We start from the raw sequence: 25,376 nt of genomic DNA, 5'->3' as shown, positions 1-25,376 counted from the left end.
ACATTTTTTAAATGTGAACTGCCCTACTGAACAGTTGTTACTTTCGCGGAGCACCCGGAACCTGTTATAAACTGGCTAGTGAGTTTTACACTTCTCAAAATGTATCTTTAAAATAGATAATTAGTGTAGGAGTAGGCAATTAAACTACTTTTCTGTTCATTTCAAGAAGCATACATAAGTTTTATAATGGTTTTGGTTTCGATAATTATGTAGAAAAGTAGATTGTTGCAATTCTATCTATTTCCGACGTTTCACCTTCTACAATAATTTAGAGGCAACGTTTTGTTGTGTTTGTAGCCTCTAAATCCATAGAGAATGTTAAATACCGAACCGTCGAAAAATAGACGCAATTTTGTTTTAGCTGCTTTTCCATATTTTCCACCAGGCGGCTTTTTGACTGACTTGTGATAGTTTGTTCGTAAAAGGACAAGGGGAATCATTTCATATTAATTCATACGTACATTCGTTGTGGGTTGAAGTATATGTCTATGATGTCTATCAGCTTCTGTTTGATGATTTAGAAGTTCTGGTAAAGTTTCAAAAAAAATCGGAAGTGGTTTAGGGGTGGCAAAAAAAAGTGTTCAATTTCTCCTTCTTCTACTTATTTTTGGCATTACATCCCCCACTGGGAAACTGCCGCCTAGCAGCTCAGATTTGTTTTATCGATTAGTGAAAAATGATCGGAGTACGACACCAAAAGCATGTGCAAATCAAGGATTATCAAGTTTGGCGTGCAATCCATTATACGTTCAAGTGCTTCCTTGCCGAAGCAGGGACATAACCCATGCCTCCTATACTGCCCTTCTACGCATAATTGTTCCATGTTTGTTTTTGAAGATTTTAAGACTTTATCATAGAATATTTTTCGATATTTTTCATGGTTTTGGAAAATATTCATGAGTGAACAAGGAAAAGGAGACAGATGAGTCATAATCAAAAAAGAAAATACAATGAATTGCCTGCATCAAAAATATTGAAAACATATAAACAAAGCAGGTAACCTATTGTATGGATCGCTGAAATCCAACCTTTTTGAAAAACCACATATTGCTTTGCCGATTTTGGAGAATGAAGTCATCAATAACAACACCAGACTATTCCGATTGAATTATTTTCAACTATTGCGATTCGTAAATTCATCTAATAAACGAGACCAAACAAACACTCTTGAATAACATTTTCATACTTTTAATTTAATTTGAGCTATTTGAAATAGTGGAGAATAACGTTCATTCCATGTGTGTATGGGCAGAAAACTTGAAATTTTCAAAAACATGTAACTCAAAAACGGCTCGATGAACATTTCTAATTTTTTGATATGTTATGTAAAAATATTTGAATTTTCATAAAAAAATATAAAAATATATAGTCGTTGTGGTCCAACATTTAAAAATCTTAAAAACTAATATTTTGACCATTTTAGCAAATTTGAGTACACCAATACACCAAACCAAAAATTTTAGTAAGAACTAGAAGTAATAAGCTTTCTATCCATAAAAAATATTGCAAATCGATCCAGTGGTTCAAAAGTTATGATTTTAAAAATATAAAAAATTTCGAAAAATAGCGATTTTTCTGGTAACCCTATATCGAACATGGTCACCCTAATAAAAAAATAAAAAAATACGGGTCTAATTATTTTCGATGAAGAACATACCAAGCGATTTTGAGCAAAATTGGACAACTTTTTTTTTCAACTCTATTCTTTTCTTTTATATATATATATATATATATATATATATATATATATATATATATATTAGAGTGGGGCGTCATGGTCATTTTTTCAAATCAATGGTTTTTCGAAGCCATTCTGGGTCCTGAACAACTGTGCAGAATTTGGGACCGATTGGTTGCTTCCTCGCTTTCCGCATTGCGTTTGAAGTTTGTATGGAAATTAGTATGGGAGAACGTATATTTATGCATTTCTTCTACTAGAGGTTTCAGTTTATCGTAAATCAAGTGGCACATTACGTTAAAGTATAACCCAAAGGATGCTGAAAAACTTTGCTGAAGGAGGCACGTTGCTGGAACGTCCACAAAAAAAGTTATAACGCTTCGAAGATTCAGTGTTCACACCATATGCGAAAAATCATTTATTCTGCCAGCACTGCCGAACTACGTGGGGCAATAATTTAACTGAGTGTTATTTCAAAATTATTGATTTTATAGTACTTTGGAGCTAATGGGAGATATTCGGAATGCATTCACAAAGTAAAAATTCCGATTAGAAGGAAAATGGGTTTTGCTCTCTTACAATTACAGGTTGTCCGGTAGTGCTGGCAGAAACATTGATTTCTTGCATATGGAAACGTAATAACACCTTCCAGCTGCGTACCTTCTTCGGCAAAGTCTTTCGGCATCTTCCAGGCTATATGCTAACGTATTGAGTCACGTGATTGATGATAAATTGAAGCCGCTAAGAGTAAAAATGTAAAAAAGTACGTTTTCCCATACTAATCTCCATGTAAATTTAAAACGCGATGCGGCATGCGAGGTCGCAACCAATCGAGCCCATATTTGGCACAGTTGATTGGGGTCCCAAAACGATTCAGAAAAACCTTGATCTCACTTGATCGGACGAAGTTTGCGTTTTCCCATACAACTGCGCCCCACTCTAATATATATATATATATATATATATATATATATATATAGTTATGTCAATAACCCTACTTACATCAGCACCTATTCGGACTTTGAACCATGCTGACCCAGCGATACATCCAGATTGCCCGATCAGCAGTTTAAGTTATTAAATGCAGGACACGGACCAGTCAATCAGTCAGTTCGACAGAGTACGCAGTGAAGTGATAGTGTTAGCAATAAAGTGTAATCGTTTCTCTTTTCAATAAATCAAATGTAATAATGAGTAATAGGTTTTTTTAAAAACCCGAACGTTCCGTTGAATACTTGATTGGCGCAGCCGTCCGGTATCTGTTCGAAGTGCGTGAAAAACAGTGTAAGAGTTCGGATTCGTAAATCCGAATTAAAGTAGGTTCGCGATTACTTTAATAGTGAAAGCATCCAGCGTCATCGAGAGTGTGCTAGGAGTCGAGACTTCACCGCACGCCACGGACAACAGAGAACCGCGATCCCCACGATTGTAACAGGTAAGCGAAACTTGTGATTTTATCTACCTCGCATGTTCTTAGTGAAATACGAATAAATATCATCCAATTTCATTTACCGTATTGAAGTTGAACCGTCCTTAGAGGAAGTTGAATTTCATCGCGATAAAATTAAAATTGATCGCGCGCGATTGCTCGTTCTTAGAGAGAAGTAACACGTTCGACAATTCAATTTATCGTCGGGTTAGCAGCAGTTCTTAGAGAAGCCGCTCCCCAAACAGAATTAGCAAAGTTCCGAGAGAATTGCTATTCTGCGAAACGACACGAGTTCTTAGAGAACGTGTGTTTCTAAAAACGTTTCAGTTAATGCCTAAAATTCCTAACAGGGCCAGAAGCGCCTTGCAGGTTACAAGGAAAATACTGAAGAATAAGAACAAAACGCGGTCAGCCTCCGAATCCACCAGCGATTCTGATAACGATTCAATCGAATCGACCGATCTCGCAGACGTTCCATTGAAAGACCTTAATATTTCTTTCGATAAAATTAACATGGCCACAGAAAGCCCGTTAGATCAAATTGCCGCACAGTTGAACACGATAATGCAGGCAATAAATAGACTCGATGCAAAACAGAATGAGTACGACTCATTCATTCGAAATGCAACCGGAGCACCTTCCACTTCCACCTCACAATCCGCTGAGTCGTCCACAGGGCAACAAACCTCGAGGGCGAACATTGACTATCTTTTTAAGATACCAGATACAATTAAATCACTCCCAGTATTTGAGGGTAACCGCAAACAGCTGACTGCTTGGTTGCAAACGGCGGAGAATACATTAAACTTTTTGAAGCCACACGTTGACGATACACTTTTTAAAATGTATGTCACTGCTGTGACTAACAAAATTGCGGGTAAGGCGAAAGACATACTCTACCTTGCTGGGAACCCCAATGACTTTGACGATATCAAAGACATTTTGATTAACGCTCTTGGGGACAGACAAGAGCTTTCTACATACAAATGCCAACTTTGGCAAAATAAAATGACGGAGGGTATTTCAATCCAGAAATATCACCAGAAAACAAAAGATATTGTGCAAAGCATAAAAAACTTAGCGAAGCAAAAACAACTATACAAGGATAATTGGCAGGCCATTAACACATTCATAGATGAGGACGGCCTCGCCGCTTTTATGGCCGGCCTTAAGGAACCTTACTTTGGGTATGCGCAAGCCGCAAGACCCACTGACATTGAAGACGCGTACGCATTTTTATGCAAATTTAAGTCTAAAGAGTTAACAGCCTCCTACATGTCGGAACAACCCAAACAGACAAAACATTTCAAACAGAATCCTAGATTTGAGAAACCCCATTCACAAAACAAGACTGCAGAAGAAAAAACAACACCCTTATCGACCCCGATGGAAACGGAATCCACTAAGAGCCGTTTAACACTGAATAGGAAACTCATAAACAACCAAGAACTTGATACTTCAGAGTCCGAAGATGAAGCACCACAAGAAATTTCGGTAAATTTTCAAATACAGACGGAGCTGAAAAACGAAACATGAATTACTTACCATATCTCAAGATTAAACACCCAGAGACAAACAGGATTATGAATCTCTTGATTGACTCTGGCGCTAATAAAAATATCATTTCACCAGGCTTTTACCACAGCCTAAATCCATCAACACTTCTATAAAAACGTCAAGGGAAACCAAACTATAAAGCATAAAGGAAAACTAAATATCTTCAAACACCTTCCCCACTATCGTTTTACGAATATAAATTTCATTATTTTTTCGATGGCATACTAGGCGCTGAAACTCTCGCCAGATATGAGGCAAAATTAAATTTCAGATCCGAGACACTTCTTATAAATGGAGAAAAGATAACATTCTTAAAATATTTCCTTCAAAACCCCTGTATACCACCACACGATCACGGTAGACACATTAAACAATGGAGACTGGTTCGTTCCAGAGTTCCAGAAATTGAATGCAGACTCAGTTGTCGAACCAGGATTATACAGAGCAGACAACTTCAAAACCACAATTAATATTATTTCAACGAAAAGGAACTTCCAAAACTCCCAAGCCTCAAGGTTACAGTTAACAACTATGAAACAATAGACCTGATCCCCATTCAATCTACGCAAAAACTGAGTAACGAAGAAATATGTGACATTATTAGAACAGAGCACTTATCGCCATTAGAAAAAGCGGAGCTATTGGACTTGATTTTCGAAAATCAAGAAGTTTTATTACGGAAAGGTGAGAAATTATCATCGACCACCGCTATAAAACATAAAATTGTAACCAATAACGATGCCCCTGTTTACACTAAAAGCTACCGTTATCCTCATCATTTTCGGAAAGATGTTGAAGACCAGATTCAAGAAATGCTTGATAATGGTATTATCGCCCATTCATCCAGTCCATATTCCTCTCCAATATGGGTGGTGCCAAAAAAAACAGATGCGTCTGGAAAACGCAAAATACGAGTTGTTATAGACTATAGGAAATTAAATGACAAAACAATAGACGATAAATACCCCATGCCACAAATAGAAGATATACTTGACCACTTGTAGGAAAATCTGTATATTTCACAACACTGGACCTCAAATCTGGATTCCACCAGATCGAAATGGATCCCATCCACAGGGAGAAAACGGCATTTTCTATGGACAAAGGTCACTTTGAGTTCACTAGAATGCCATTTGGTCTAAAAAACGCCCCGGCCACTTTCCAGAGGGCCATGAACAACATTCTTAAGGAATATATCGGGACCATATGTTACGTGTACCTCGACGATATTGTTATCGTTGGACGGAACCTGAAGGAACATTTGAAAAATCTTACATTGATTTTGAAAAGATTGTCACAATTCAATTTAAAAATACAACTTGACAAGTGTGAATTTTTAGAGAAAGAAACAGAATTCCTTGGTCACATCATCTCTGAAGATGGCGTGAAACCAAATCCTGAAAAAATTGAAAAGATTATTAACTGGCCAATTCCCAAAACGGACACACAGATTAAACAATTCCTAGGATTAGCAGGATACTATCGCCGGTTTATCAGAGATTTTTCGAAAATTACAAGACATATGACAAAATATTTAAAAAAGGGCGAAGTATTAAACCTCCAATTCCAGAATTACGTGAACGCATTCAATACATTGAAGCAAATCATATCTACGGATCAAGTATTAGCTTATCCACAATACGATAAACCTTTTATATTAACCACAGATGCGTCAGACCACGCATTAGGTGCAGTTCTGTCACAAATGCAAGAAGGAATTGAAAGACCTATCGCTTTTGGATCCAGAACATTGTCAGACACGGAATCACGATACACTCTTGTTACTGATCACAAACCCCTTACTTTTATCAAAACTTCAGATAAAAACCCCAAAATTCTAAGATGGAGATTAGACCTAGAAAATTTCGATTATGACATAAAATATAAAGAAGGACGCGCAAACGTAGTTGCTGACGCCCTAAGCCGACGCCCTTTAGAGGTCAACCAAAATGAAATCGATATTAATGCAAATTCTTCCATTTCAGGTATCAATCAAGGAGAACAAAACATAGATGAACCATCTGCGGATTTAGAAACAGTACATAGTGGAGATGATTCTAATGACTTTTATATACATTTTGTAGATCGACCTGTCAACCACTATAAAAATCAACTGATTTTTCGGATATCTGGAATAACCACAGTAATAAAGGAAACTCTCTTTCAAAATCATCGACGAACGATCGTGGCACAACCTAACTTTTCTAAAGAAGACGTTACCGAATCCCTGAAGCTCCACCACAATGGTAAGCAAACCGCCATTCTCGCCCTTGAACCCATTATGTTAATAATACAAGAGGCATTCAAAGAACACTTTGATGCAAAAGGTCACTTCGTTTTTACAACTAAACTCGTTGAAGATAAACCGTCTAAGACGAATTAAGTACTGTCCATTTAATTCCACTAGTTAATTTTCGTTATCTTTGCAGATACGTATTTCGACCACAACTGTGTGGTCGTCTTCAGTGTCTTGTACTCGACTCGACTTAGTCGACTAAGTCGACTAGTCGACTAGTCGAGTCGAGTACAAGACACTGAAGACGACCACACAGTTGTGGTCGAAATACGTATCTGCAAAGATAACGAAAATTAACTAGTGGAATTAAATGGACAGTACTTAATTCGTCTTAGACGGTTTAATACATTCCACTAAAAGAGCTTAATATATTTTTCGTTGAAGATGTACAAAACGAAGAAAGACAGAATCAATTGATTATTAGCGAACACGAGCGAACACACCGAGGTATAACGGAAGTGATATCTCAATTGAAAAGGTCCTACTACTTCCCTAAAATGAGCAAGCTTATCAATATGTTCATCAACTCCTGTCGTGTCTGTAATGCTCATAAGTACGAGCGTAAGCCGTACAATATAAAAATTTCCCCTCGCCCAATAACCGAAAAACCAATGGAACGTGTTCATATGGATATTTTTATAATGGATTCATGCAACTTTCTTTCCTTGATAGATTCATTTACTAAACACCTCCAATTATACAACATGAAAACAAAAACCCTTATCGATGTCCAAAAAGCCTTGACTAAGTACTTTGTATCTTTCGGTATCCCAAAGTTAATTGTGACAGACCACGAAACGACATTTCAGTCAATTCAATTTAGAAATTTTATTACGCAAACAGGATCTTCTTTAGCTTATGCTTCTTCATCAGAAGCAAATGGTCAGATCGAAAGGGCTCACTCGACTATAATTGAAATCTTTAACAGCAATAAACATAAATTCGAAAAATTAGGAACAAAATCAATAATCAAACTATCAGTTGCTTTATATAATAACTCTGTTCATTCTGCCACATCTTTTACACCTAACGAGCTACTTTTTAATAATAATAATAGCAACCCAATAGACATTGTTTATAAAGCAAACAAATTATTTACGGATGCTAGGATCAATATGTACAAAGCCCAAATTAAACAAAGAAAACAAAATTGTAATAAAGAAGATCCACCCGAAATTAAAGACAACCAAACAGTTTATGTTATCCCAAATATTAGGACAAAACGAGATCCCCGCGCCAAAGAAACTATAGCTTGTGATGTGAAACATAGAACTTTTAAAAACGAGAGAAATATTAAAAGAAATGAAAATAAAATCAAACGGTTAAAGACGTAAAATACATATTACAGATTATCATCCACTTTCTGGCCCTCTTTCTACTTGCCGAATCTAAAATGGAAATAAGGAATCTTCACACAGATCCAGTGCTTTTGTTGAAACTAATGTCGTTTTCGGTTTTAAACCTGGGTCAGGTCCGACCCCGACTCTGAATAACCGAACGAAAAACGAATCGGGATCGAGTCAGTATGATGGTATTAGTGAGAACTCAAGCCCTATCATCTGTTTTGTTTTCAATTTGCACTTCTGTCAGCTGGCAGAAACAGACATATTTTATCTATTGAATTTTGTTATTAGTGTTATTTTTTCTTGTTTAATGAATTATGGGGGAAATCAGACGTTTCTTCTGTTAATCGTTTAATGACTAAAATGGCTATTAATCCATCAATAAATTAATGTGATTAGGAGCTTGTGATGAATGACGACGGAAATGTGGATTGCCGCGAAAAAATTTATGGCAATCCGTGTTTCCCGATAAACTATTATGCTGATTCCATATGGCTTTTTGGGTAACAGTGATTGTGTTACAGTAGATTTGAATTATCAATTATGTCATTGAAATGGAACAGAACAAGAAAATATGGGAACACTTTGTAAAAAATCCAATACAAAATTTATTTAGATTTAATGCCTTTTATTTTAAAACAAAGAATCAAATCGTACAAGAGTTGAACAGCATTCTTTTTTGCTATTTGCATTCTTTCTGCTATTTTTCTCCCCAGAGGGGACCCTTTGGGATAAATTGCGATTTCGTCAGAACTGCAAAAACCAAATATGTATACAAAAGAGGCAAATAATTTTTCACTACATAATCTAAACAGGAGATTCAACATAATAAATATGAATGGGAATAAATATGTCTTTGTCGGTTTTTTAACGAATTACAATTAAAAACCTTTCTTCCTCTCAAAAATTATGCACAATTCGTATGAAAACTGTTCCTAAATTTGTCGAAGGCAACATAGTTGCTAAAGCCTTATAAATGGTTAATTCCAGGGTTAATACATTATGTGCACAGAACTGCAATAATGAATAAAATAATGGTAAGGACATTTTGGTATAAATAACTTCATAGCGGCAGATACTTTGGTACGCTATTTTCCCATTGATAGAGCAATTATACCTAAAGTATATGTACGAATACACAACGTAATAATGAATAAATGCAGCTACCTTCTCGTCACTGCATTTTATAAATCACATTTTCAACTAAATGTTCAACCCTCATTTTGTTTATAATGGAGCTACCATCTGAGGTAATCAGCGAAACATATGTCGATATCTGAATCCGATTCACCATCAGAGAAACTTGAAGACAGCACAACAGAGAAACAGCAGAAGACATTGAAATAATCAATTTTTGCGTGGAAGACAACAACAAAATTGATAAATTTAACAAATGAAACAAACGAAATCAAATACCCATCCTTGTCTTTTACGTTTTCATTTTCCTTTAGCGTAAACATAAACACCATTTTGACAGTTTGTGTTCGAATGTATTGGTGAATCTAGGTTGGATCTCGATAAATCGGCAGAGCGAACCTCATTCATTTTGGGTCGGATCTGGTGCGGATCGCGATCCAACCTGAACGAATAACCGAACGTTTTGACAGCTGTTAGAGCGGATCCAGTGCAGAACTAGGTTCGACCCAGCAATAACCGAAAACGACATAAGAAACTGCGGGATACAGACTGGAACTACAACAATTGTTCACCCCATAAATCTTACTAATATAGAACAGAATGTACTTAACTTCCACACGTTAACAAGAAAATTAGATCCAAAAATTCCAATATTTGAACTGGTCTCTAGGAGAAGTAGGGATTTACTCGATACGTTTTATCAAATAAAACCAATCAGAAGTAGGAGAGTTAGGAGATACGATGCAATCGGAACGGCACTCAAATGGATAGCTGGCACGCCAGATGCAGACGACCTTAAACTCATCAATAGTACCTTGAACGAGCTAATAGATAACAATAATCAACAGATCCAAATCAACACAAGAACCAACGAACGCATCGAGGACATAACCAGGATCGTTAACGAAATAATCCAAAGGGACAATTTAATGAACAAAATTTTACTTCAGGAAGTAGACGCTCTGAACCTTCTAGCCTACATGGACTCCACTTTTAATATCCTAAGAGACATAGAGGATACCATCTTAAAATCCAGATTATCGCTCGCAAACAGTAAACTGCTATCACTAAAAGAGATCTTCGCAATAGAATCCATAATTAACGAACAAGGAATTACAACACAATTTCCGGAGGCAGCATTAGATTTCGTTGAATCCAAAATCGCCATCAAACAAGAGATGTTGCTGTACATTCTACGAATCCCAAAATTAGATACAAAAGCGGAAGTTATCCAAATCACTCCACTACTAGTGAATAATACAATAATTACCGGAATTCCAACCCACATCATAAAATCCGGGCAAGATATTTTCTCGACAGAAAACCCAAATGATTTCATCCAACGTTATCCATTCATCAGAATTATAGAATCCGGATGTGTCAAATCCCTATTTTTGGCAAACAAAGCCATTGCAATACACTCACGCAATATCACGGCTTTACACAAATGATCTCTGAAGATAAAGTTTTGATCAGTGAGACGGAACAAATAACTCTCACATCAAACTGTGGTCCAGATAATAGGACACTGCATGGAAACTACCTCATTTCTTTCCATAACTGTAGTATTTGGATAAAGAACACCACCTTTACAAACAACGAAGTAACGATTAACACACCTGAAATTCTCGGAGCCTTCCCTGGACTACAAATAAACACATCAGTTTACAGCAACATAACTTATCTTTCATCTCAAGTCAGTTGTTCGAAAACCGGAGGAAAATTGAGCACATCCAATTTAAACAATATAGAAGCAACACCTGGATATTCAGCATCTTTGGAGGAATATCTTCAACTTTAGTAATGTTCATAATCATCGTCATTCTTTGTCTTCGTAGGAAAAGATAATTATCAAAATTAAAAACCATCCCAAAAACGTAAAGTAAAGGACAACCTTTAGCAGAGCGATCATCAAGAGGACAACATAAGCCAGAAGCTAAGGGAACAACCAACACCAGTAATTTACAGGCCGAGGACGACCTTTCTCACCCCGGAGGAGTTATGTCAATAACCCTACTTACATCAGCACCTATTCGGACTTTGAACCATGCTGACCCAGCGATACATCCAGATTGCCCGATCAGCAGTTTAAGTTATTAAATGCAGGACACGGACCAGTCAATCAGTCAGTTCGACAGAGTACGCAGTGAAGTGATAGTGTTAGCAATAAAGTGTAATCGTTTCTCTAGGTTTTTTTAAAAACCCGAACGTTCCGTTGAATACTTGATTATATATATATATATATATATATATATATATATATATATATATATATATATATATATATATATATATATATGTACTAGCTTTATGTACCCGGCCTTGCTCGGAATTGCCAGTTTGGTTTGCAGTTTTCTTTTACAATCGGAAAATGATGAAACCAATTGATCAACAGGGTAGCTGTGTTTACTTATTCATACTTTATCATTTGATTAAAAGAAGGCTTTTGAAAACATTGACTGATTTTGAAGAAGGGATCGTGGGTTTGAAATGTCTTATTTCGGGAAAACGTCTATTTCTAAAGAAGGAAAAACATTCATCGATGCCATATTCGGGCAACGCATATTTTTAAAGAAGGGATCACACCCACCATTGCCTTATTCCGGGCAAATGCCTACTTTTGAAGAAGCAATCACATCCACCATTCAGAATGAAACACATTAATCATTGCTTTTCACTGGGCATACAATTATTCCGATGAACAACAATACCCAATCCCAATATCCCCCCCCCCCATCCCATTCCAAAAGTCCCTTCCAGCCTCTCTATAATAGTTTCCTTTGGGTAGGGATTACGTGCTTACGTGTTTGGTTTGAATTGACCTATGCGATAAAAAGGTATACTAAACTGTTCGTTTAATGAATATACAAATTTGGTTCAAATCGGTCATGAGGCTCAGGATTTACATTGAATTGATCGATTGCTAAACAATACCCCTCCCTCTTTTGTAAAGAACACCCCTCGTCCCACACCCTCCATCTTTTCCAAAGAGCATGCCTAAACCCCTATCGTCCCCTTCTTAAGAGAAGGAAATTGTGTTCCAAATTTGGTCGAAATCGGCCAAGGGGTTCAGAATTTAAACTGCGTTGATCAATAGTTAAGCAATACCCCTCCCCCCATACCCTCCTCCTTTTCCAAAGAGCACACTTAACCCCCCTATCGTTCCCTCTGTAAGATAAAGGATTTGTGTTTGAAATTCGGTTGAAATCGGCCAAGGGGTTCAGAATTTACACTGAGCTGACCGATAACTAAGCAATACCCCTCCCCCACACCCTCCTCCTTTTCCAAAGAGCATGCTTAGCCCCCTATCGTCTCCTTCTTAAGGCTTGTTCGCGACAAAATCTGGACACCCCAAAACACGTATAACTTTTGAAATACCTCATCAACGAGTGAAATATTTCGTAGAGTAATGAACGTATGTCTGTACTATCATAAAATATTTTATTTATTAGTATTACAAGTACGTAATGGATCATGTTGTCGAAGAAAGAGCAGGTTGGAAAATCAATTGTGTGCAGCCGCCATTAAGGTCTAGGTCTTTCGATTCGAAATCATGCTAAAAAGCTGTTGTTTTCATATAAACGCTGTTCATAGAGTCTTGAAATAGTTTGATGCTTTTTTGACATCAATGAGGATGCCAAGGAGTTGAAGAAGAACAGTTTTAGGGAACCAGCAGTAGGATGGGAAGGTGAAACAAATACTACAGAGGAGAACAAATCCTTCGACACGAACTGTTTCTTGGGAAATTAAAATGTCACCAATTTTAGTGCATATATCAAAGCATAGACAGAGAATGAAGTCATTTGAAGTAAAAACTGTGCCGAATAAACTGACTACATCGATTTTTATTAATTCTTGATGTTGTGTCCAGATTTTGTCGCGAACAAGCCTTAAGTTAAGGTAATTGTGTTCCGAATTTGGTCGAAATCGGCCAAGGGGTTCAGAATTTAAACTGCGTTGATCGATAACTAAGCAATACCCCTCCCCCCATACCCTCCCCCTTTTCCAAAGAGCATGCTCAACCCCCCTATCGTCCCATCCTTAAGATAAAGAATTTGTGTTCAAAATTTGGTTGAAATCGGCCAAGGGGTTCAGAATTTACACTGAGTTGATCGATAACTAAGCAATACCCCTCCTTCCACACCATCCCCCTTTTCCAAATAGCATGCCTAACCCCCCTATCATCGTCTCCTCAAGATAAAGAATGTGTGTTCCAAATTTGGTTAAAATCGGTAAATGGGTTCAGAAGTTATGCTGGAACATACATACAAACATACATACAAACATACAAACATTGAGTTTTATATATATAGATAGATAGAAGATAGAAGATAGATAGATAAGTAAATTGGGTCTCGATCATTTAATAAATGGTCAATAACTCATTCAGGAGGTTGAATTTTAATGTGCGTAAGAGGTTGTAGATCCCAATAATTACGGAGGTAATACGCTACTTACAGTAACTTATACCAAATGATTAAATGTTTATTTCCATTTTAAATGCAGCCTTTGATATGAGTTATCGACGAAATGCAATAGGATCGAATCTACATTACTAAATGATCGAAATCATTCATGACACGTGGCAAGGTTCTGCCAAATCGCCAACACAAAAGCGCTTACAAAAAACTACCCATTTTTCAGTCCAGGGTTTTTCTTAGCATATTTTTTTCAACACATATCGTATGGAATATCCTTCAACCCACAACTAATGTACGTATGAATTGATGTAAAATTATTCCCGTTGTCCTTTTACGAACAAAATATCACAAGTCAGTTAAAAAGCTGCCTGGTGCGATTTGGCAGAACCCCGACCATGTATGTTTAATAGGAAATCGACCTAAGGAAATATATTTCCAAACATTTATTTTTCGCAGTGAGCGAAATAAAACTCGAGAATTTCACCTTCTATCGCATTTTTAAATTTTACTTACTTACCTTGGAAGTCTGTGAGATATATTGGTGGTTGCTGAAGGTTAGTTCCTTTGATGGGGGAAACGCAACTCGTTTCTAAAATCTCTTGCTGAAGGACGGATAAGTAGGATTCTAGGATACAAAAGTTGTCGAATGTTATCGAAATTTTGTCATCGGTGTAACCGTTGGTAGTTCTAGGTAATGATGAATGTTGTGGTTCACTCGTAGATTGCTGTCGACATAAATCATCGAAATACGATAAAATTTGTTTTATCACACTAATAGACACTATTCCAGATGGATAGCCAAGCGCAGTCAGTGCTGTTTGGCATTGCGTTAAGGTCATTACTTTATCACTGTTGTCCACAACTCTATCAAAAGTACGCCGAATAGATCTGCAAAATTAAAATAATTTCTTCAAATGTTTGATAATGTTAAATTGGTGATATATATGAAAATTACAATACTTAGATTTTATGTCTAATATAAAAGTAACGTCATGATAAAACCATATGATAAATAGTTTTTTAAAAGAAATAACAAAAACGTTCATTTCCAATGCCAAAAATGGCACATAGAAGAATGGTTCGGCACTTCATCCCATAGTTCCTATATTCATCTCATCAAAACAAAGCAATGAAAAGGAATTTGGTTTTCTTATTTTTGTGATTTTTTTCAGCAGTGAGCACGCATGTTAGCAGAAAGAAGCGACGAGATGAATATATGGTCAGTGAGATGGAAAACGGAACAGTTCCCCTATCTGCCTAAAGTGTTATTTTTTTATTATTTGGTGTTTTTTACCTTGCTCATACAATAAGATCACTCGAAACCCGAACTTTAGATAAAAGGCCCAAAGACCTATAGTGTTATATACCAATCGACTCAGCTTGACGAACTGAGGCGATGTCTTTGTGTGTGTATGTATGTATGGGCGCAATGCAACTCACTCATGTTTTGGCACATATTCTTAATCGAGACTAGTGAATAATAACTTACATCAATCTTGTTGCTATGTTATGTGGCTGGTCCCGACACGGTCCTCCTGACAAAATATTTTTTATGTGTTCTAATGCAAGCGAAATTTTATCAAGCACTGGTAGCCCTCTTCGTCGCACAAGTTGTTTCAATAGCTGCTGATTTCGAGAAAGGTCCTTATATTCACTGTTTGGATATTTACAAATTAGCGTACATTTGATTACAAATGAGAAGAAAACTTGTACTTACTCTAATGTTAAAGTTTCGTTCAAAATTTTCTGCTGCTGTACGTATGGTAAGAGAACTAGAACAAGGTGTTTAGAATTCCTCCCGGCTATGTTAGCAACTTCAATAGCACCAGCAGCTGATCTTGTTTGAGGATCCATAACAAAAAACAAAACCTTCGCTTTTTCCTTCGCTCTGTGTTCCAATTCTAGCAGATCTGGTGTCCACTCTGAAACTTGCTATAATGATAAAATGCGTGTAAAGAAATATATAAACAAATATCGAGTCAAGACAGGTTCCATGCAACATAAGCATGTGCCATACAACATAATATATGTTGTATGCAACATTTATAATGTTACATGCAACCAGAGCATTAATGATTAATCATAGATTTAATCATGATTAATGAATGATGGGTTATTTAATCATTATACATTAATCATAATCATACACAAAATATGATTATATCATTAATCACTAATCGTTAATAATAGAATTTTACATTTAATCATTAATCACTAATCATATTCATAATTGATTTGAGTTTATTCATTAATCATCAATTTTAATCATTGCATACATCGCTTTTATTCATTAATCTTCAATCTTAATCATATGATTCTTAGACCATTTATTAACCCAATTGGGTAGAATGGTTGCTTGACTTTTGATCACTATGAAAATAATTCAATTTGATTATTCATAATCATTAGTCATTAATCATATTTTTAATCATACGCACATTGTGTCAACATTCAATCACGATCGACAATCGTTAATCATACTCCAAACGTTTTATTCACTAATCATAATTGTTAATTATTGTCAAAAATAAATTTAATCGTTAATCATAACTATTAATCATTGTCAAAAATGAATAAATAATTATTCATATTCTTTAATCATACAGTTGAATAATTTAATCATAACAAATTTAATCATTTATTGAAAGCTTTATTCATTATAATTTTATACTAAGGGTACAAGGAGCTAATCGTTGCATTTTGTCTAAAATTGGAAATTATTTTGTTGGACATTTGTTGCAATGTCTCAATATTAGAAATTCTATGAAGTTCATTGGTACTAGTTTCGCTAGACCAATTAATTGGAGCCCCATTTAGAGTGACAATATGTCTGCTAAAAGGTTTCAAATAAGAGGCTCTCGGCTTATGTGGGAAAATTATAAGCTGAGTTTTGGAAGCATTTGGGGAATTTTCGCAAGTAAGCGGAGAAAATATCCAAACTTTTTTGCAAGCTACTACAAATGACACGAAGGCTACGCCCTTTGACGGAAAGGCCCGTGTCATCTACAAACAAAGATTTTTGACACCCTGGTGATAAATCAGGTGAGTCAGAAGTAAAAAAATGTTATACAATATGGGGCCCAGTATACTGCCATGGGGAACACCAGCTTTTGTAGGTAATCTATCAGATTTAGATTTCTGATAATTAACCTGCAGTAAGCGATCTGATAAATAGTTTTGGATCAGTTTAATAATGTACAGAGGAAAATTGAAACTCATCAATTTTAAAATAAAACTCCATGACAAACACTGCCAAATGCTTTCTCTATATCAATAAGAGCGACTCCAGACGAATATCCTCCAGATTTGTTGAGCCGAATTAAGTTCGATACTCTTAATAACTGATGAGTGGTTGAATGCCCATAGCGAAAACCAAATTGCTCATCAGCAAAAATAAAATTGTCATTAATATGAACCATCATTCTATTTAAAATAATATTTTCCAATAGTTTGCTTAACAGGGGGTCCGTAGAGTAGTTGTTTACACATCTGACTCTAAATCAGATGGTCATGGGTTAGATTCCCACCCCCTCAACACCCTTCAATATAAAGGGATTAATAGTCTATATGACTATAAACGAATAAAAACGTCAACGGACGTAAAATCAACAGTTTGCTTATTGAAGAAAGCAAACTGATTGGGCGATAACTAGAAGCCTCAGCTAGATTTTTGTCCGGCTTTAAAATTGGAACAACTTTGGCGTCGTAGATCTCACTTCCTCCAAGTTAGCTTCCAACGAAGGGTCAAAAACATTCTCTTGATTGAGAATGTCTTCGAAGCTCCGTGTAACCTGAGGAATTGGACTTGTGATACCTAGACTAAAATTATGGGCACTCTCGAACTGCTGAGCAAGTTTTTGAGCCTTTTCGCCATTTGTTGATAAAATTTTATTTCCCTCTTTAAGCGCTGGAATTGGCTTTTGAGGTTTTTCAAGAATTTTCGTTAATTTCCAAAAGGGTTTCGAGCTGGGATCCAACTTCGAGGCATTATACTCAAAGTTGATATTTCTAAGAATAGCGAAACGTTTTTGCCTTTCTCGTATACTAAGTATACGTAAAGGCTATAATTTCACTCCAAAACCAAACTTTTGATAGAAGGCTCGGAGACCCATAGTGTTATATACCAATCGACTCAGCTCGACGAATTGAGGTGATGTCTGTTTGTGTGTATGTATGTATGTGTGTGTGTGTATGTGTGTATGTGTACAAATTTTGTAGACACACTTTTGGAACTTAGCATTACCTGATTTACTCGCAACAAATCGCATTCGACGGGGAATGCGGTCCCATTGTTTGCTTTTGAAAATTGGCCCGATCGGACATTGCATTTCGGAATTATTGAAAAATCATTGTTTTTTTCCCTTGGAAAAAAAAATTCAAAATCGAATTTTTTTTTTTTTTCAAGAATGGTGGGAGTGCATAGTAATTAATGCAAAAACATGAAAAATGATAGAAAATATGCGATCTATCCCCCTAAAGTGCTTTTTTTACCTTTCCTATGTGATTTTTTCAGTACATTTTACGATGCACGAGAAAGGCATCATCGCCGCTAGGTGGATTAATCTGTTTTAATTTCATTTTGCAAATCTCGCCAAATAACTTTCAACACGTGATCGCGAGTTCTTTGGTATTGCCTTCGCGTCACATTTTTAGACGGATCAGTAGCTGAAGATCGTCGTCAATAATAATGGAGTTGAATTTAATTTCACATTTAGGAATTGCAATACCTCTGGCTTCGACAATTAAATTTGTCAAAGATACGAGAGCATTATCAATATCACTTTTGGTATCGAGAGGAATGTCAACATCAAAATTCCTATCGATATACGTTTTATATAAATCCCAATCAGTTCTATGATAATTAAAAGTAGAGCTGATTGGATTGTTAATGGCTTCCTGTGAGATTTCAAACGTCACAGGTAGGTGATCAGAGTCAAAGTCTGCATGAGTTATTAATTGGCCATACAGCTGACTTGAATCCGTTAAAACTAAATCAATTGTAGAAGGATTTCGACTGGAAGAAAAACAAGTTGGTCCATTGGGATATTGAATAGTATAATATCCCGTAGAACAATCTTCAAATAAAATTTTACCATTGGAATTGTTTCGAGCATTATTCCATGGACGATGTTTGGCATTGAAGTCACCAATTATGAAAATTTGGATTTGTTGCGAATTGGAATTTGAAGATCAGCTCTCAACAAATTCCTTTGCTGCCCATTGCACTGGAAAGGCAAGTAGCCAGCAATAAAAGAGAGTTGTCCAGAATTTGTCCAAATAACAATTTCTTGCATCCATGTGGTAATATTTAGTTCCGTGACCCCATTTTTGGCACTTACGGCACTGAGTGGGGTTTTGGAAATTTCCTCCAGGACTGCGGACGCATGTTAGCAAAAAAAAAAGTGACGAGATTGGTGCTGTATTTCTTTGTTTTGTTTAGTGAGATGGAAAATGGAACAGTTCCCTCACATTAATTCCATTATGAAGCACTCTGTTGTCATATGTAGACAGTTCTCGGCTTTCAGTCTTAATAGAATCATAAATGGATATCCGTTCTAAACCTGACATTTATTGTGCCTTTTTCATAGGATAGAAAACACTCCGTTCACTCGTTTGATGAATGCCCTCAGCATATGCTGGGAAAACCAGCGACCTTCTCCAGCAACATTTTGGTTTCATGCTTGTTTTATAACACTCATATAGTCTTGATTAGGTTCTTCAAGAACGTTATAAAACTTAGAATGCTTGGGCATATTCAATTTTGTTCCAGATTTCAACTAGAATAGAGTTCGAAAATTTGCAATGAAACTGAATCACGACTGATTTTACTCTAAGTATTTGAAAACTTAATTGTATTCATTCAATGAAAGCACAAACAAAAGCTTTCAATTAATACCTGTGGAAGTGCTAATAGGGTAACCGTACCCTTAGTGAAGGTAGCACCAATAGTGGAGGTAGTGGGGTTTTAATGAGATTTATCATATTTATAGACTTAACGATGGTTTCAGTTGATGCGTCGTGCTTTAAATATTCTGTTAAATGCAACTTACTTTAATATTTCGCTTGAAAAACTATTGAAAACAATGATTTTCTTTAACAAAATTGACTCCCTTGCACCTATAGTGGTGCAACTGTACCAATAGTGGCGAGTCTCATAAGAAACCAATGGATAGCACCACTATAGGAACCAAAATTATTTTTTACCGCCACTAAAGGAACAGTGTACCCATAGTGGTGCAAGCAATATTTGGTAATTGTTGATGATAAATGAAATCTATCTCATTTTTGTTAGGAAATTCATTAGTTTATCTATTGACTAACATAATAACGCAGTAAATTTTCCATAATTATCAATTTTTAAAAAATATTTACTTTTGTGGATCTACCAATACCTCCACTATTGGTACCGTTACCCTATAACACTGAATTGAAATGCATGCCAAGCACCAATTGAAATGTCGAGCCATTTAGAGATGTTGGAAACAATTGACATGGTTATGAAATAATAAAAATGTTTCTATATAATTACCGGATTGTAGAACGTAATTCCTAATTGTTTTAAAGTGGGTATTGCAACATCAGCTCGCCAGGTGGTTGGATTACAAGAGCCTCCTAAGAAAACCTCCGGCCCCGAAGTGGCTTCATTATTTGCTATAGAATGTTCATCGAGCCCTGAACTGATTCCTTTATCGTTTTGGGATGAATCAGTAGTACTATAACCTGTCGACTGTGTGATGTCATGACTGTTGAGAATAGATGTATGCCTGAAATAAAAATACAATTTAACTGTATTGCCAGTATTCTTATGTAAGAATAACTAATGCTTACCTAATTTTACGTATGTCTGATAACAGCACTGAGAATTCACCGAATGTCAATCCATTTTTATGTTTAGAGACTTTATTACAATTGTTACAACCTCTCACGATGAGTCTGGCGGTTCTTAACATGTCATGTACTAGAACAGTTAATTAAAAAAATACATAAAACAAAACAGAGGAGTAAATATACTAAAACTAAAATACATACCTTGTTCGGACGTTGGGAATAATTTAAAATCACGGAAAAGAGGCTGAATGTTTTGCTCTGGAACAATACAGTTATCAGATCGTTCACTCCAAGCTCTGTAAGCTTCACTGAAATTGAGGCAATATTGACAAAATTAATTCAGGATGTTATCTCAGGCGCGTCTCGAGGGTTCTTGAATATTTTGGAAGATAATAAGGGCCAGGTGTCTTGAAAGTATCGATTATATGTGGAATTTATGTATAACATGTTTTTCGTATTTATATATTCGAGTGTATATGCTCAGGCGTTTTCTTTGAACATCAAGGAGCTGACCGCAATTGATTTAAATGAACACAATATTTATTCATTGATAAGACGAGAGCCTTTCCGCCTTATTTAACGTATTTGCTAGATCCCAATGAAGTGAATTGGGCCCGACAATGGATTGTGCCTAACTTCTCTGTCTTTTATTTCATCATGATTTTGAAACCATTCACCAACCAGTTGTTAGTATTACACTCTAATTTTCGCTTACTCAGTGACTGAGTAAAATTGTATTGCCATCTCTTTTTTTCTCACGGATATTTTACTCAATTTCCATCGAAAGCAGGATAACTCATAGTAGTCCTGCTTTTGACGGAAATTGAGTAAAATTTCTGTGGCAAAGAAAGAGAGGGCAATACAATTTTACTCAGTCACTGAGTAGGTAAAAGTTAGCGTGTACGGAATTCTGTCGATCCGCAGGATGAAATCGTCGTCAATCTCGGACTCTTGTTTCTGCTGTAACTGAGCCCCTGCACATCAGTATGAACTTCATTTATTTCTTCTTCCGGTCCAACAATTTCTTCTCCAGCCTGTGTTTTTTCCGATGTATCCGCAATCTTAGTTTCATTAACAACTTTATTTTTTTCTGCTGGGACAAGAGCTCCTACGGTATCCAGTAGTATGACACAAAAAACATTTGTCCTTTGCATGTCGTTATGTCCATAAGAAAGAAGTGAAGAATCACCCAAGATAGGCAGTAACACCGCACAATTAAAATAAGCAATGGCAATATTCCCAAAACTTTACAACAATCAACAGCACTCGCTTGTAAAATGATGGTGCATCTAGTTGAAACTGAAATAAATGGAAGGGTAATAGCCTGCCGGGAATACCTGTCGAGTATACTGCCAAGTGCGGCATAATTGTCCCATTCGATTTTTCACTGAGTTTAAGTTATTTGTTGAAATCAGCAGAACTTAAGCTAATCTTTATAAGAAATTAATAAAAAGGGGAAGTTTGTTCTACAAAACTCTAAAAAAAATATCAAGTCATTTTGTCCCATCTTATAAATTGCAGCATAACAGTCCCATCTGTAATTCTGTTTGTAATAATGTAAAATATGATATTTTTTCCACCTTGCAAAACTCTATATGATTTTTCGAATAATATACAAAGAAATCATATTCTTTTAGATGTAATAGGGGAACTGCTCCTGGAATTTATCTCATGGCTCCGATATTCATCCCGTCAAAAACAAAGCAATGGAAGGCCATTTGATTTGTTTCTTATTTTTGTAATTTTTTTTCAGCTGTGAGCACGCATGTTGACGCAAATTGGTGCTGTATTTCTTTGTCTCGCGATGAGATGAATATATGTTCAGTGAGATGAAGATCGGAAAAATTACCCTTTATAAATGTAAATAAATGAATAATTTGAAAAAAGATAATAAAATATATGTTAAATTCTTCTAGCTCTTTTGTTATGGAAAATTATTCCAAAATTTTTGACTCCCACGTGAGTTTAGTGAAGTAATTTTAATCAACTAGCTATTCATAAATTAGATTTCCAATCTGTGGCTAGTACATGCATAATAAGGGGTGGTGTTAGCTGAATTGAAAACCGTTCTTGATTAGCACCAGTTCAATAATATTAACATAATTTTTAGATCATTTAAGATAAAATACAATTCGTGGAAGAGAAAAACGTAATGTTCCATCCCTAATTATTTATGGCTCACTTACCACAGGGCATAACAATCAAAGTTTCGATTAGCAACGCATTATCGAAATCGGACCTTACCTTTTTCTTAAAAACAACAATTTTAAGAAGTATCAGGTTAAACAACGCTAACTAGCAATACCTTTTCGAGATTAAAACAAGAATAAACTTTGAATATTCACGCACTATCCAGAACAATTCACTCTTGTTTAGTCTCTGACGAAATGATTGCTACATATTGCCACAGACAAACGAACATTTTTTTGTGAGATACATTGTATAGTAACAACAAACCGTCTGAAGAGCATATTTTAAGATAAACTACTTTGCGCTAAAGGAAAAAATGTGGTACGTGTGATATTGCTTATTTATTATATTTTGACCACGAAGGACATTTATAGGTTGTTACATCTGTTTGTCTGGTCCCTAGTTTTCAGGCAATTTTTATTATGTTTTTGTCTAGTAATTTCAGTCGAATTACATTTATCTTGTTATATTTAATTAAATCTCCAAATATCGCATAGTGGGTGACCCGACAGTGGGACTGGTTTGCTGATAATCAGTCAATTTAAATAATAAATTGCAGCATAACAGTCCCATCCAATATTTCATCAAAACTAAACAGGTATGTTTATAAATAATCAACAGGTGGTGTATATTAATGCATTATACATGTGGTACATTTATTCAAAATATATTGTACACGCAAAATATTGATGTTTTGAGCGAAAACATTTAAAAGTTTAAAATGCGTTTTCCTCAATTCAGTGTTTTTACGAATGGGACAACTATGCCGCACACGGCAGTATAGTAGGTACTTGAAAACAATCAGCTAATTATGGGAATATCCGGCTCATCTTTTATTGTTCGACAATAAGATCATAAACAAAACTATTTAGATTTTTATTATATGAATGTATTCTATGCTCATTTTTTAAAGCTTAAGTGCAAAATATACTTTCCTGCAATTCCTGATCATAATATCTGGTTTACAGTTTGCATTTGAGTGATAATACGGCCTACTTTCCCATACCAAAGAAATTAGTGCTTTAATGACCATTATGCATCCTAAATAAGTTGTATAATAGTAGTTTGTGCAACTAGTTGCAAAAAGATGATTTTTTCAGCACGAGTTGTACGTTTATCCAACGAGGCTTGCCGAGTTGGATAAATACTACGAGTGCTGAAACATCGAGTTTTGCAACGAGTTGCACACGCTATTTTTTGCAATGACGAAAAATGGGCTTAAATATGATAAATCTGAACCAAAATGGTACAATTTTATTCACTTAACATGACCAATCTTGCCAAAAAATCATGATGCTGCAGAAAACAAACAGATTCCATGTTATCGTGCCCCATTGTGTGCTGGACACACCGTAAGGCGATAGATAAACCAGCCTTTGGAGATTTTGATGTCATATTCATTAAATTATTTCATTTATTACGTGGCACAGAGAATACACTATTTGAACACTCACCCAAGCCAATTTAGCTGAATGTGGTCATGTAACTTTTGTTCTAATGCTGGTTTTCCATTATAGCACCCAAATGAGTGCTTTAATGGATTTTATGCAACCCATTTGAGTTGCATAATGTTCATTAAAACACCCAAGTCATTGGTCATTAAAAGTAGGCCGTTTTATCACTCAAACGCCAACTGTAAACCAGGTATTATGATCAGGAATGGCAAAAAATCCATTATAACACCCATTTGGGTGCTATAATGAATAACTAACATCAGAACAGTTGTTGCACATTTTGCTGAATTTACGTCGCGTATTGATTGAAATAGTTTGATGGATATGATATCCATTTTTCCTAGTCAAGTCGAGTGTGTGTGTGTGTTTTTGTAAAAGATTTCCTAATTTTCCGCACAGTTATTATGAACCGATTTTTTCATAACAAGTTGCATTTGAAAGAAGGCAAAGCCTTGTTCATCGCTATTGAATTTGATAATGGCCGGTCATTGCGTTCAAAAAGAAAATGGTGAACCAAACCAAAGTGCTTGAATCTTGGCTTGACACAAATCGGTCAACGTTTGGGTGGTGCTAAACTCGTTGGAAGTTTATATGCAAAAATGTATGCAGAAACATCCAAAAACAGTGAATTACAGTTGGACGGCACAACTTACAATGAAGAACTATGCTACTCATTCAGATCTTGAAGAATTTAATACAGATGGTTATGCAGAAAACCGCAAGAAGATTAGAGTTTGCCCGGCTAAGTTATTCGCATTTCTCTGAAGTGGGGTTTGAGCAAATTTCGTTTCTTTTACCTTTGAAAAGAAATCAATTCACCCCTACAACACTCCAGTAAAATGCTAATATCTTTGCCTAATAAACTCTAATCTTCTCGCGGTTTTCAGCATAACATTCTGTATTTAATTCTACAAGAACTGAATGAGAATCATAACTCTTGATCGTAAATTGTGCCGTCCAACTGCAAATCACCGTTTTTGGATGTTTCTGCATATATTTTTCCATATAAACTTCCAACAAGTTTAGCACCGCCCAAACGTTGA

The 25,376-nt window shown here is 35.8% G+C and overlaps 1 protein-coding gene across 4 annotated transcripts in view; it reads right to left on the bottom strand.

The window, feature by feature from the left end:
- The window catches only part of LOC134211811 (uncharacterized), a 40,631-nt gene that overhangs the window by 14,024 nt on the left and 1,231 nt on the right, over positions 1-25,376 (bottom strand). For all 4 annotated transcript variants that reach the window (XM_062689084.1, XM_062689081.1, XM_062689083.1 and 1 more), the window contains 6 exons: positions 20,891-20,997; positions 20,690-20,819; positions 20,391-20,625; positions 15,579-15,793; positions 15,351-15,515; positions 14,379-14,749 (listed from right to left, as the gene is read on the bottom strand). In XM_062689084.1, the coding sequence (XP_062545068.1) occupies positions 14,379-14,749; positions 15,351-15,515; positions 15,579-15,793; positions 20,391-20,625; positions 20,690-20,819; positions 20,891-20,997 (1,223 nt within the window). The remainder of the gene's footprint in view (positions 1-14,378; positions 14,750-15,350; positions 15,516-15,578; positions 15,794-20,390; positions 20,626-20,689; positions 20,820-20,890; positions 20,998-25,376) is intronic.

This window comes from Armigeres subalbatus, chromosome 2 (assembly GCF_024139115.2).
Source record: "Armigeres subalbatus isolate Guangzhou_Male chromosome 2, GZ_Asu_2, whole genome shotgun sequence".
NCBI classification, from domain to species: domain Eukaryota; kingdom Metazoa; phylum Arthropoda; class Insecta; order Diptera; family Culicidae; genus Armigeres; species Armigeres subalbatus.
This window is presented reverse-complemented; position numbering and strand designations above follow the sequence as displayed.